We start from the raw sequence: 12,921 nt of genomic DNA on the forward strand, positions 1-12,921 counted from the left end.
ACCATGTTTTTCTAGCTTGCTCAGTTTTTAAATTTTTAGGTTTCCTTCTGTTATAACATACTCATTTCATATTACATATTTCCTCTAGGAATTATTATAACTCATTCTCACAGGTTTTGCTACAATATTACTATTATAGTTCAGTTCAAGATATTTTCTAGTTTCTTTCATGATTTTTCTTTGGCCCATGATTCATTCATAAACATATTTTTACATTTCCAAATACATAATTTTCTAGGGTGTTCTGATCTGTCATAATTGTCTTGTGGTCAAAGAACATACTTTGTATGATTTAAGATATTTGAGAAATGTACAAAATTGATGAATCTATTATACATCTGAAGCTAATATAACACTATGTGAGTCACACTGAAATTAAAAGAATAAACAAATACGTAAGGCAAAAATTAAAAAAATATATATTTGAAAAATTTCTGGTTGTTTTATGGTACAGTATGTGGTCATTTTTATTAATGGTCCTTGCAAAAAGGTGTATTTATCTATTAGGTCAACTTGCTAATTGTGCTGTGTTATTCTACTATATTTAGTTTTGTCTATACTAAATCTGCCAATGTCCTGTTTTCTTGTTAATTGTCACACAGTTTATAATGACTCCTATCAGTAAGAGTCATGAACAGATATTTCAGTGTCTTTTCAGATTAAAAAAAGAAATCTATGTTTAGCGTAAAGGTGACAACAATCCACCTAACGTTATGAATGCTATATCCTAATAAGTATTGAATCTTTGCCAAATCAGCTGCTGCTACATCATCAGTGTAATTTCCGTATCTTCTCTGAAAATCACATGTGAATGTAAGTCATAATAAGAGCTATGTTAGAGACAGAACCAAGAAGCAACTAAAACCAATGGATCTACTGTCAAAAAGAAGGGATGTAGAAAAGCAAAATCCCATCAATTTTTCACTTGTAGAAAGTATACTAAATCAGAATTGACAATAATTCATTTAAAATATATTTTATTGGGGCGCCTGGGGGGCTCAGCAGGAAAAGACTCTGCCTTCAGCTCAGGTCATGATCTCTGGGGCCTGGGATTGAGCCCTGAATCAACAGGCTCTCTGTTCAGCAGGGAGCCTGCTTCCCCCCTCTCTCTGCCTGCCTCTCTGCCTACTTGTGATCTCTGTCTGACAAATAAATAAATAAAATCTTTAAAAAAAATATCTTGTATTGTGCCCTTCTCAGTGATTCACAAGATCTGTCACAATCACCTGTGTCCTGTCGATAATGCATTGATATGGTTGCTGGATAATGTGTGGGTAAGATCGGTCTTCTTCTTGTAGGGACAAAGATTCTGAAATCGTGTGTTCTTACTGTTCTTCAACAGGGAGACCATTAATTCTTCTGCACCCATGTCTAAGTCTTCTCTAGCAACATCTGAAATGAATGCCTCTTCCTTTTCTGGTGGTTCATATCACTGGTCATCATCATTTTGGTAGATCATAGGTATCATAGTATCATCTTTCATTGGCATCTGGATTTTTCTTCAGTACACCATCATTTCCACTTCCTGATTAGTCTTTATAGGCTGCCACTTCTGTATGTTATGTATCTTCAGTTTCTTTATGAAACGTTTGTTTTCAGCAATGTATCATTTACACTGTTTTCTCAAAGTCAATCTTTACAATAGCTTTTCTCTTGCGGCTGTGTCTTTTCTCTATTTCTGTTCTCTACATGTTTAGTGTGTGCTATTTCATAAAGGAGGGGCCAAATTTGCTATTTGACTTCAGCTTTAGTGATCTTGGAATCTGGTTCAATGGGAACCTACTGATGCTAGATACTTCTTAGGTTCGGTGACAAGACATTGAGGACATCTTCCTTTATGTCCTAAAACCTTAGCATCATTCACATTAAGATCCTTCATCATGGTCAACATCATAAATGCCTCAACTTCCTAGAATTTCTTCACATTTTGCAAGAGCTGATAAAAGATGATGGCCGAGTCCAGATTGCAAACCATGCAATTACCATGAACAATGTAAAAAATTTCAGGAGTTTCCTATTTCTGTCCATTCATGTGTCTTCCATGCTTTGGCTCTCTCTTGAAAATTGTGCTGCCACTTTCCTTGGTGCTGGGATGAACAGTGTCAGTCCTTGCTGTGGTATGTGGTGCTTGTGTGGGGCCTTAGCTCCCAATGTAGAGCAGGGAATGTGAGGGTACCCTCCAGGAAACCCCAGAAATGGGCACGTGGTAGATATGGTAATTGCCTCTGTGCGTGTTGCTTCCGTCCTACTCTTCTATACATCTGGGATTTTGAGTAAATACATGTTCTTTTTTCACTGTATCCTTGATGTTTCTTATTCCATTTCTTGTGTATTTGTGTTTGATCCTAAATGGTATTTCCTCATTTCTCTACCAATCCCCCAGTTCTCTGTGTCAGATCTGTTGCACTGTGCACTTACCAGGTCTTTGCTTGTTATACTTTTCTGTTCTGGAACTACTTCCCCCCCACCAATTTCTTAATTCCTCATTTTGTAATATTTAATTTCTTTACAGAAACCCTGAACTCATCTTTTCTCTCCTTGCATATTTTCAATGTCTAGAATCAACTTGGGTCCCTTTTTGTTTTCTCTCTTTCCTGCTGATTCTGAGTCACGGTGTTCTTTCTCTTTACATGTTTAGCTACCGTTGGTTGTATACTGGACATTATATTTTGAAAGTTATTGATGGGAATAATTTAAGGCTTAATAAGACATTATCTTTCTGCAAAGAAGTTTTGTCTGTGTCTGCCTGCATCCTGGAAAGGACAGCATCCTAAGATTCCCTTAATGCTAGTTCAAGACACGAAGTGTTCTCATTTACTTGGATCAAGCCAGGCTTTAATCTGCTCAAGGGCTTTTTACTATTGATCTAGCCTTTCTTCTAAGCCGCAAACCTTCAGGCATTCATCCCAAAGCAGTGGATTGTTTTCAGAGATCAATTCCAACATTTGATCTTTTACACCTATGAGACCACGACATCCAACTCAAAGTTGTAGTTTTCCCTTCTAGAATGGTAAATTCCTGTATGACCAAAGTGGCCTTGGGTGCGAGGCTTAATTTTTAGAGTTTCCTTCTTTTTGTTGACCTAGTAACGTCTCTCTCCATTATTAGCTTTTTGAAATTTTAAGAAAAAAGAAATATTAATCTAGTTGTTTTCCATTGCAAGCATTGTCCCATTTACCTGGTTAAATTTCCACTACAAGAAGTAAAATATCCAGATTTATTTTTGGTAACAAAAAGTCTAAACTTATTTTAAATTTAAATAAGTCTGTGAGTAAGCATTTGCATGACAAGCACGTACTTCAATATTCCAACTCTAAAATAAATCACTAGATAAAGCATGGAGACTTGCCATGAATTTGCAGCTAACATGAAAAACAAAAGGCACCAGTGCCTTCAATTTCTTATAATGTTTACTTTGATTTGTTCTCAAAGGACTTGCCTGCAAGAGCAATGGATTCTTTGAAAAGTCTGGAGATAGAATAAGTGAAACTACTAAGTACACATTTTCTTTACCCTGGCCACAAAATTCTGCATTTTATCTGAGTGTGGAATAGCTCAAAATAGGCCAAATTACCCCTATTTCTAAGGCCAAGATTTTCTTATAAAGAAAAATGTATAGACAAGGAAAATCAGGAAGCCCTGGCATGGGTGGATGGCATCTTGATAAAGGAGGCATTGATGACATGTATTTTGAATGATTTTTTTTCCATATTCATGTACTGTATGGTATGACTGCTGGTTGTGGGAGGTATTCTCCAGTCCCCTCTGGGAAAATTAGAATGGGAAATCATGAAGGAAGATGTGGGAAAATTAGAAATAAATCTAAGACTCCAACCACAGATTAATTCACAGGCAGATCAATTTTTGGAAGGGACTTAAGAAATGGAAACTGACTCCTTAAAGTATTCATAACTTTATTGCTAATGGGTATGGGGTTTCTTTTTGGGGTGATGAAATGTTCTAGAATTAGATTATGGTGACATTACTTAATTTTGTATTTTATAAAAAAAAACAACACTGGACACTCTAAACAGATGATTTTTGTGGTGTATGAAATATATCCCAATAAAGCCATTTTTTTGTTTAAAGAAAAACCTTGAGATATCTATATATCCCTCGAGGTCTTCAACTCATTTAACTATCATGGCTTTAGAGACTGTACAATCCACATACAAAAAGGGTCATTAACACAATCCTTAAGTTCAGAAAGATACCTATGTGTACATTTTGGTTTCATACTTACTGTGGGGTTTAAAGTCAATTAGTTAACGTCCCTGGGCATTAGCTTTCTCAAATAAAGTGGGGATAACAGCACCACCTTTTCCAGAGGCAGGGACAGAAACATGATTTTTGCTCAAGTCATGTACTCTAGGAGCACTCTAGGTGACAAGCAGAGTAGAACCAGGACAAGAAGCTAGGGACAACATGGTCTCAGCAGGACTCAGCTTAGATTTACATGTTTCCTCAGGGAAGTCAGTCGGCCATGGGCCAAAGTCTCAGGGGACCATGTGGCAGGGTGCTGTCCTCCGGGCTGCTGGGCGTCTGCCATTTAGTGGCCACCACTCGCTGCTACCAGAAGAGGATGCCCTTGCCAGTAAAGGGCACCTGGGTTGGACACTACTGGCATTTGTCACACCCTCCTCCCTGTAGTCTGGTTGTAGGAAGGCACAAGATAAGACACACCACGCAATCACTGTGAGGGGCTGCATGGTGCCTGGCACAGAAGAAGTACTTTATGAACGGCAGCTAATTTTTGCAGGGCTTTGAATATCGGAGGCACAAGGAAACTAATTACAAATATTGGGTCAGAAAATCTCACCGTACGCGTTGATTCTTCATCAAAGGCATACGTGTGATTGACTGAGCATACTTCATGATGAGGTGGTAGAGGAGTGACCTTCAGCGGGCTTGTCCAACCTGAAAACAAAAATTTATGTGTGTTGGGTTAAAAACGTGATAAAGGGTTTTTTTTTTCTTCTTCTTCCTCTTCCACCAGCAATACTTCCTACATGAAAGCTAAACTATATCATGTTATCTGACATGTCCATGGATTACATAACAACTTTTATTAGCAGTGAGAACCGAATCGCTCTGGAACGTACATGTTAGGGAATTGTAGCAGTGCAGTTGTTACTACTCATTACTTGAAGAGGTCTGCTGAGTACTGCAAATCTTCAGATGAGCATGGGGGTGTATTGGGGATGGACACAACGCGAAGGAGTCGGTTACTAGGCAGAAAATGTATCTAATGACAGAAGTCTTAAGACACTAGCAAATCGGCACACAGATTATAACAAGTATTTACTGTGCTGTAAATGGAAGTAGATACACACACAGAGAGGGAAGAGGGGTTCCCAGTTTTGTGGTGCTCATGAACAAATGGAAAAGATAGTCCCATTAGTAGATAATTTCGTGTCGTGTAGCAACTCTAATCCTTGTGCTCCAACTGCTGGGGGAGTGCAGAGGAAGAATACTAGCCCAGCCAGACTGTGGGGAGTTAAGAACAGCTTCCTGAAGATAATATTTGCTTTAACTTTGATAAAGCGGAAGTCAGAATGGTCGGAGTTTGAGAAGGTCTCGACATACCACTGTGGAAGACGGAGGAGACCATGTGAGGAGGAGCATGGGTAGCCTCCAGGAGCAGAGAGTCCCTGGCTGTCTGAGGCAAGGAAACAGACACCTCTAATGCAAGGAACCGGGTTCTAAATGAGCTTCAAGTGGACTTCCCCCAGACACTGCAGGTTTGGGCGGTTAGATCCTGAATAGAAAACCAGCTGAGATTAAAAATAGAGCTACCCTCTGACCCTGCAATTCCACTACTGGGTATTTACCCCAAAGATACAGATGTAGTGAAAAGAAGGGCCATCTGCACCCCAATGTTCATAGCAGTAATGTCCATAATAGCCAAATTGTGGAAAGAGTCAAGATGCCCTTCAACGGACGAATGGATAAAGAAGATATGGTTCATGTATACAATGGCATATTATGCCTCCATCATAAAGGATGAATATCCAACTTTTATATCAAAATGGATGAAAGAGATTATGCTGAGTGAAATAAGTCAAGCAGAGAGAGTCAATTATCATATGGTTTCACTTATTTGTGGAGTGTAAAGAATAACACAGAGGACATGAGGAGATGGAAAGGAGAAGGGAGTTGGGGAAATCGGAGAGGGAGACGAACCATGAGAGACTGTGGACTCTGAGAAACAAACTGAGGGTTTTGGAAGGGAGGGGTTGGGGGTTGGGTGATCCTCGTGGTGGGTATAATGGAGGACCCGTATTGCATGGAGCACTGAGTGTGGTGCATAAACAATGAACCTTGGAACACTTAAAAAATAAAATTAAATTAATTGAAAAAAAAAAAACACAAACAAACCCAGAAAGAAAAAAGAAAACTGGTTGAGTGTGCCCAGTTTTCTCGCAAAACTGGGAGCTAGTAAATGGGTTTTGTGTTGGGCTGCTAAGTCTTTGTTACCAGCAGCAAGAGAAAATATAGAAGCAGAGTCAAGAGATCAAGGCAAAGTGAGAAAGGCAGTGCTGAATCCCATGATTATTTCAATTTTGAGAATAAAGATAATTCTGTGACCCAGCCGGCTGAAGGATACCCTCCAGCAGACTACCCTGCCAACAGCAGCAACAGCTTTGAAAAAGAGGGGAATAGAGAAAAAAACAGAACTTAGAACTTGATATTTAAACCTGAGTAGGAGATAGGGAACAGGACAACAGATTACAGCTAAGCACTCCAGGGTGAGGACATTCACGCTTGAGTATGATGATGCCATTTCCATTACCTCGTTTCAGTATCTACTGAGTGAAACAAAGCCCCCCCAAAGCCTAGTATGTTAAAACAACCATTCATTGTCTGCCAGGACTCTGAAGCTAGTCAGGGTTTCCTATGTCACGTGGCGTAGGTTGGGATCGCTCAAGATGTCCAAAATTATCTCACTCACTGGCTGGTGAGTGGGTATTGACTATTACCAGGGCTCTCAGCTGGGCTTCCTGACCAGTCAATTGTTTGTTGTTGTTGTTGTTATTTTTTTTTTTTTTCTTATGGGCCTATGTTGAATTTTTCGCAAAATAGTGACTGAATCCTATCCCAAATGGGGCCCTATCCCAATGTGGAAAAAAAAAAAAAAAGTCTCCACTTGCAGCATGGTTGCTAATATAGGGTAGAGACCAGAATCAGTGTGGGAAGGAAACAGACCTCATCTCATGGCAGGAGGGGTGGCAGGAGCACACGGGAAGGAGTGAACCACTGAGGGCCACCTTTGGGACCAGTGATCACACCCTCTTCCTGGTAATCCACAATCTCACTTCACCACTCTCATGCCACCAAACAAATGTCAAGTCCCTTGTCAAGGAAAGTACTGTGCCATTTCTTCATGTAGTAGAGATCTAACATGTTTGAGACTGTGACACTTTCATCGTGAGTTGGTTTTGTGTGTATCTCATGAAACTGAGTGAGTGTGGAACAGTTGCCATGAACAGTATTTTTCCATAGGCCCTATTATTCTTATTATAAAACGTTTCCGTAATGTAGTTTTGAAGAAACAAAACCTTAAAAGAAAGGTTGAAGGACTATTCTATGTTTATTTTCTTATTCATGTGTTTTCTCTCCTCTAAAGGTTAGAAATACATGTTTTCAACATCTAAAATACTGTTTTCAGTGGTCTTCTCTGAGGTTTCTTTCTCAATATAGTTCAAGTTAGGTAAATTTTGTTATTTTAAAAGAACCACTTTCAGGTTTAGTTGATTTTTTTTTCTGCTTTTCTGTTTTCTACTTTATCTATTTGCACCAAACATAGACCTTCAAAATATATGATGCAAATACTGACCAAATTTAAGGGACAAGTAACTCTACAGTAATAGTTGGAGACTTCAATACTCCACTTTCAGTGACGGATTGAACAACTTGACAAAGATCAGTAAGGAATAGAGGAGTCAAACAATACTTTGACAGAGAATACATATACAGAACACTTCATCCAACAGAATACCCAAGCAGAAACAATATTTTTCTCAAATGCACATGGAACATTCTATAGAACAGATTATATTGTAGGCCACAAAACAGGTCTTCATAAATTTTAAAAGACTGAAGTCATGAAAAGTGTATTTTCTGATCACAATGGAATCAAAGTAGAAATTGATAAAATGGAATGAAACTACAAGTCAATGTGTGAAAATTAAATACCATACCCCTAAATAACCAAAGAAATCCCATGGAAAATTAGGAATTATCTTGAGATAAAGGAAAACAAAAACACAATACAACAAAATTATGAGATTCAACAAAAGTAGAGCTAAGAGAGAAGTTTGTAGGTATAAATACTTAATGAAAAAAAGATCTCAAATTAACAACCTGAATTTATAACTTAAAAAACTATAAAAAAAAAGAAAGAAACTGAACCCAAAACTAGCAAGAAGGAAATAAAGAGCAGTGTAGAGATACACAATATAGAGAAGGGGAAAAAATAAAAACCAGTAGAATCAATGAAATCAAGAGTTGTGTTTTTTTTTTTAAATATAAAAAAAAATGACAGACATTTAGCTAGACTCAGATGACTCAGAAAAAAAACAGAGGACTTAAATAAACTAAAATCGCAAATTATAAAGGGGACAGTACAAATGATTTTTGTTGGAGGAGGCCATCAAGAGGACGTTACTTCCTGTGAGCTGGAATCGGGCATGGGGGGCTTCTCATCCACTCCCCTGTACTTCAGATGGACCTTCTGCCCACCATTCCCCCAGCAGGAGCTGTTTTAAGAATGTAGCCCAGAGTAAGGTGTTGTTGAGACCATCTGGATGGTATAGATGACTGAACCCTGTGAAGGTCTTATATAAACTTTTAGGATTCCAATGGCCAGGTGTAGAGATCTACTTGTCTTGTAGCTGCCCAAGACAAGCCTTGTATATAAGTTCTCTTGCTTATTAACCCTGCCACTTACCCATCTGGAGTGGCCTGCCTCTTTCTTTGTTCTCTCTTTGCCTTCCTTGTATGAGGGCCAGTTTTGGATTTCACCCAAAGAACTCTTGAGTTTGCAAACTAACAATTTTACAGAAATGAAAAGGATAAGAATGTACCATGAACAACTGTGCACTAAAATTCTATAACCTAGATGAAATAGACAAATTCCTAGAAACATGTAACCTATCAAGACTGAATCATTAAGAAACAGAATATATGAACAGACCTGTAACTAATAAGGAGAATCAATAATCAAAAATTCATTCTATGAAGCCAACATTAGCTTGATACCAAAGTCAGACAAAGACACTGCAAGAAAACTACAGATCAATATCCCTAATAAATATTGATGCAAAAATCCTCAAAATACTAAAAAACAGAATTTAACAGCACATTGAAAGTATTAGACACCATGACCAAGTGAGGTTTATTCCTTGAGTGCAAGGAGTTATATTTGTGCATTGCTGATGGAAATTTAAAACAGAGTAGCCACTATGGAAAACAGTATGGTGGTTTCTTAAAACATTAAACATGGAATTACCATGTAATAGAGCAATTCCACTTTTGGATATATACCCCATCGAACTGAAAGTGGGGTCTCAAAAAGGTATTTGAATCCCTATGTTCATAGCAATATTACTCACAATAGCCAAAACGTGAAGCAACCTGTGTCCACGGACGGATAAACAAAATGTAGTATATACATAAAAAAGAAAGTTATTCAGCCTTAAAAAGACATTCTGATACATGCTACATGGACATTGTTACCCATGAAGACATTATGCTAAGTGAAATAAGCCAGTCACAAAAAGACCCATACTTTATAACTTCAATTACGTGAGGTTTCTAGAGTAGCCAAACTCCGAGACAGAAAGTAAAATGGTGATTGCCAGGGGCTGGGAGGAGGGGAGAACATAGGAAGTTAGTATTTAATGTGTACAGAGTTTCAGTTTTTTAAGAGGAAAAGTACCTAAGGAGATGAACAGTGGTGAAGATTGCTCTTAATACCAATGAACCATACACTTAAAAATGGTAGATTGTTATGGACCTCCCCTTCCCCAATTCACATATTGAAACTTTTACGGGATGGCCAGGTGGTTCAGTTGGTTAATTGTCTGCCTTTGGCTCAGGCCCTGATCCCAGGGTCCTGAGATCGAGCCCTGGATCAGGCTCCTTGCTCAGCGAGGAATGTGCTTCTCCCTCTTCCTGCTGCTCCCCCTGTTCATGCTCTTTCTTTCTCCCCCTCTCTCTGACAAATTAATTAATTTTAAAAAAGAAACATTAACCCCCAAAGTGATGACATTTGAAGTTTGGGGGTATTAGGGAGGGGATTAGGTTTAATACCATCTGGAGGGTGTGACTCCCATGATAGGATTACTCTTCTTATAAAAAGAGGGAGAGAGGCCAGAGTGTGTGTCTCACTCTTTCTGCCCTATAAGGAAACAGCAAGAAGCAGGCCCTCTGCAAGCCAGAAAAAGGGCCCTCAGCAGGAATCAAGTTAGCTGGTAGCTTGATCTTGGATTTCCCACCCTAAATAAATGCTTGTTGCTTAAGGCACCCAGTCTGTGATTTGTTTTAGCAAACTGGAGCTGAGACAGTGGCTAAAAAAGAAAAAAGCAGGAAGATATACAAAGAGTTATGAATATTTATATTAGGAACCTGAGCACAGGGAAATCAGGGATGTGACAACCTTTATTTTTCCTGTGATAAGGAAGACGTGTCATCTGCTGTAAAAAGAGGCAAAAAGACCAATGAAAGGTTTGAATATAATTAGGGTAAGTTTAGAGTACTTGATTGGTATCTGAGAAAGAAAGCCAACTAGGAACAAAAATGTACTGAATCCAGTTGTCCAGACAAAGTTGGAATAAGACAAGAAATTGGCAATATAATCTTTTATGCTTTCTTTTTGGTATTTATGAAACCCCACTGAAAAGCATACTGGTGTGTGATATAATTAATTTTACAAAGGCATTCTTATCAAAATGTATTCAAAATTGTGTGTATTTAGGTTTGCTAAAAATTGAAAGTATTATTTATAATTAATAATTATTTCTAAGATATACAAAATCACTGAAAACCTAGGACAAGTTACATCAAACTGAATCCATGGGCCACCAGTATTACTCTTTGAAACTATAACAGCTAATATTAAAGAGCTACTATTAATTGAATGCTTTAACCAGGTTCCAGTAATTTTGTTAAGAGCTCTACCTTTTATTTATTTAATCCTCACAGTTTTATAAGAGAAGTACTCTTATTGCCAAGGAATTGAAAATTCTGGACTTTCTAATAGCTCACATTTATTGGTGAATTCCTTCATGTCAGATATCTTTACGTGACTTATGTTAAATAGTCTCCACTAATATTTTATGAAGTATTACTAGTACATGAATTTACAAATATGGATACACAGGCATAAAGAGCCCTGTGTCATAGTGCAAGTAAGCCTTCTATCAGGACTCGAGCCCGGAGGGTCTATAGAATTCTGTTGTACTGATCTGGGTAGCAAGTCCTATACTTCAACTGAATTGTTTATGTAAAGTCTATTAACTCTATTTTTGTTGTATGTTAGTTTCAATAAATTATTTCTTCAACTTCTAATTTGCTGTAATAATGTTTTGAGAGTCCAATCTTAGGAAAACTTACAAACTAAAATATTGCTCTTAAAATTACATTAGGCTAGGGTTTACTGCTTACAAGCAAAGTGGTATACTTGTCTAGAATAGGACTACTAGAAAAAAACAACTTCAGTTCCTTTAAAGACATATTCTGGACACTGACTATTATTTTACATTGAAACATTAGCAAAAGAGTGAGTTCAAGCTCTTTTCCACAAAGTTGGAATCAGTAAGATGTTCTATGTCTGCAAGACCAACCTGGACTCATCAGTGGTTCAATGCAAAATTACATGAGCTTTCCGTAATACTGTATTTCATTAGATGGCATTTCCAAGAGACTAGAAAATACTTATTTGTTAAAATAGGTCGTCGAACACCTAAAGGAGCTGGAGAAAGAACAAGAAAGAAACCCTAAACCCAGCAGGAGAAGAGAAATCATAAAGATCAGAGCAGAAATCAATGAAATAGAAACCAAAAAAACAATAGAACAAATCAATGAAACTAGGAGCTGGTTCTTTGAAAGAATTAATAAGATTGATAAACCCCTTGCCAGACTTGTCAAAAACAAAAGAGAAAGGACCCAAATAAATAAAATCATGAATGAAAGAGGAGAGATCACAACTAACACCAAAGAAATACAGACAATTATAAGAACATACTATGAGCAACTCTACGCAAACAAATTTGACAATCTGGAAGAAGTAGATGCATTCCTAGAGACATATAAACTACCACAACTGAACCAGGAAGAAATAGAAAGCCTGAACAGACCCATAACCAGTAAGGAGATTGAAACAGTCATCAAAAATCTCCAAACAAACAAAAGCCCAGGGCCAGACGGCTTCCCAGGGGAATTCTACCAAACATTTAAAGAACTAATTCCTATTCTCCTGAAACTGTTCCAAAAAATAGAAATGGAAGGAAAATTTCCAAACTCATTTTATGAGGCCAGCATCACCTTGATCCCAAAACCAGACAAGTATCCCATCAAAAAAGAGAACTATACACCAATATCCTTGATTAACACAGATGTGAAAATTCTCACCAAAATACTAGCCAATAGGATTCAACAATACATTAAAGGGATTATTCACCACGACCAAGTGGGATTTATTCCAGGGCTGCAAGGGTTGGTTCAACATCCACAAATCAATCAATGTGATACAACACATTAATAAAAGAAAGAAAAAAGAACCATATGATACTCTCAATAGATGCTGAAAAAGCATTTGACAAAGTACAGCATCCCTTCCTGATCAAAACTCTTCAAAGTGTAGGGATAGAGGGCACATACCTCAATATTATCAAAGCCATCTATGAAAAACCCACTGCA

General features: G+C 37.8%; 1 protein-coding gene across 1 annotated transcript in view; it reads right to left on the bottom strand.

Moving 5' to 3' along the window:
- The window catches only part of SPATA48 (spermatogenesis associated 48), a 63,156-nt gene that overhangs the window by 46,280 nt on the left and 3,955 nt on the right, over positions 1-12,921 (bottom strand). The window contains exon 2 of the mRNA XM_032874930.1: positions 4,820-4,917. Within this exon, the coding sequence (XP_032730821.1) occupies positions 4,820-4,917 (98 nt within the window). The remainder of the gene's footprint in view (positions 1-4,819; positions 4,918-12,921) is intronic.

This window comes from Lontra canadensis, unplaced genomic scaffold (assembly GCF_010015895.1).
Source record: "Lontra canadensis isolate GAN:19392208 unplaced genomic scaffold, GSC_riverotter_1.0 scaffold54, whole genome shotgun sequence".
NCBI lineage: Eukaryota > Metazoa > Chordata > Mammalia > Carnivora > Mustelidae > Lontra > Lontra canadensis.